At 59.6% G+C, this 557-nt stretch overlaps 1 protein-coding gene across 1 annotated transcript in view; it reads left to right on the top strand.

The window, feature by feature from the left end:
• Positions 1 to 2: 2 nt before the first annotated feature.
• LOC104282946 (transmembrane protein 51-like) overlaps positions 3 to 557 on the top strand; it is a gene marked incomplete at its 5' end in the record, with an annotated part of 2,996 nt that continues 2,441 nt past the window's right edge. The window contains one exon of the mRNA XM_009881078.1: positions 3 to 253. Within this exon, the coding sequence (XP_009879380.1) occupies positions 3 to 253 (251 nt within the window). The remainder of the gene's footprint in view (positions 254 to 557) is intronic.

The following is a 557-nucleotide window of genomic DNA, read 5'->3' as shown; positions in this document are numbered from 1 at the left end:
GGAACCTCGTCCCCGGTTTCAGTCCCGCTGACAAACCCCCCACCCACACCAGCAACAGCAGCAAGCCCGACCGCGGCACCGGAGGCATTTTGAAGAGCAAGACCTTCTCGGTGGCGTATGTGTTGGTGGGAGCGGGCGTGCTGCTGCTGCTGCTCTCCATCTGCCTGAATATCCGAGACAAGAAGAGGCAAAGCGAGGAGATCGCTCACGTGCAGCACCAGACGTCTGTAGAGCCCTCACACCAGGAGGACAGGTGAGTCTTTTTTGGGGGGGGAAAGGGAGTGGGATCAAGTGCAGGAATGAGTCATGGAATGATTTGGGTTGGAAGGGACCTTGAAGATCATCCAGTGCCACCCCCAGCCCTGGGCAGGGCCACCTCCCACCAGCCCAGGTTGCTCCAACCTGGCCTTGAACACCTCCAGGGATGGGGCAGCCACAGCTTCTCGGGGCAACCTGCCCCAGGGGCTCACCACCCCCACAGCCAAGAAGTTCTTCCTCAGATCTCATCTCAGTCTCTCCTCTTTCAGTGTCAAACTGTCCCCCCTCCTCCCATCACT

The sequence above is a fragment of the Charadrius vociferus genome, unplaced genomic scaffold (assembly GCF_000708025.1).
Source record: "Charadrius vociferus isolate BGI_N301 unplaced genomic scaffold, ASM70802v2 scaffold663, whole genome shotgun sequence".
Lineage (NCBI taxonomy): Eukaryota > Metazoa > Chordata > Aves > Charadriiformes > Charadriidae > Charadrius > Charadrius vociferus.
Note: the sequence above shows the minus strand (reverse complement) of the source record. Positions and strands in the feature narration are given on the sequence as shown.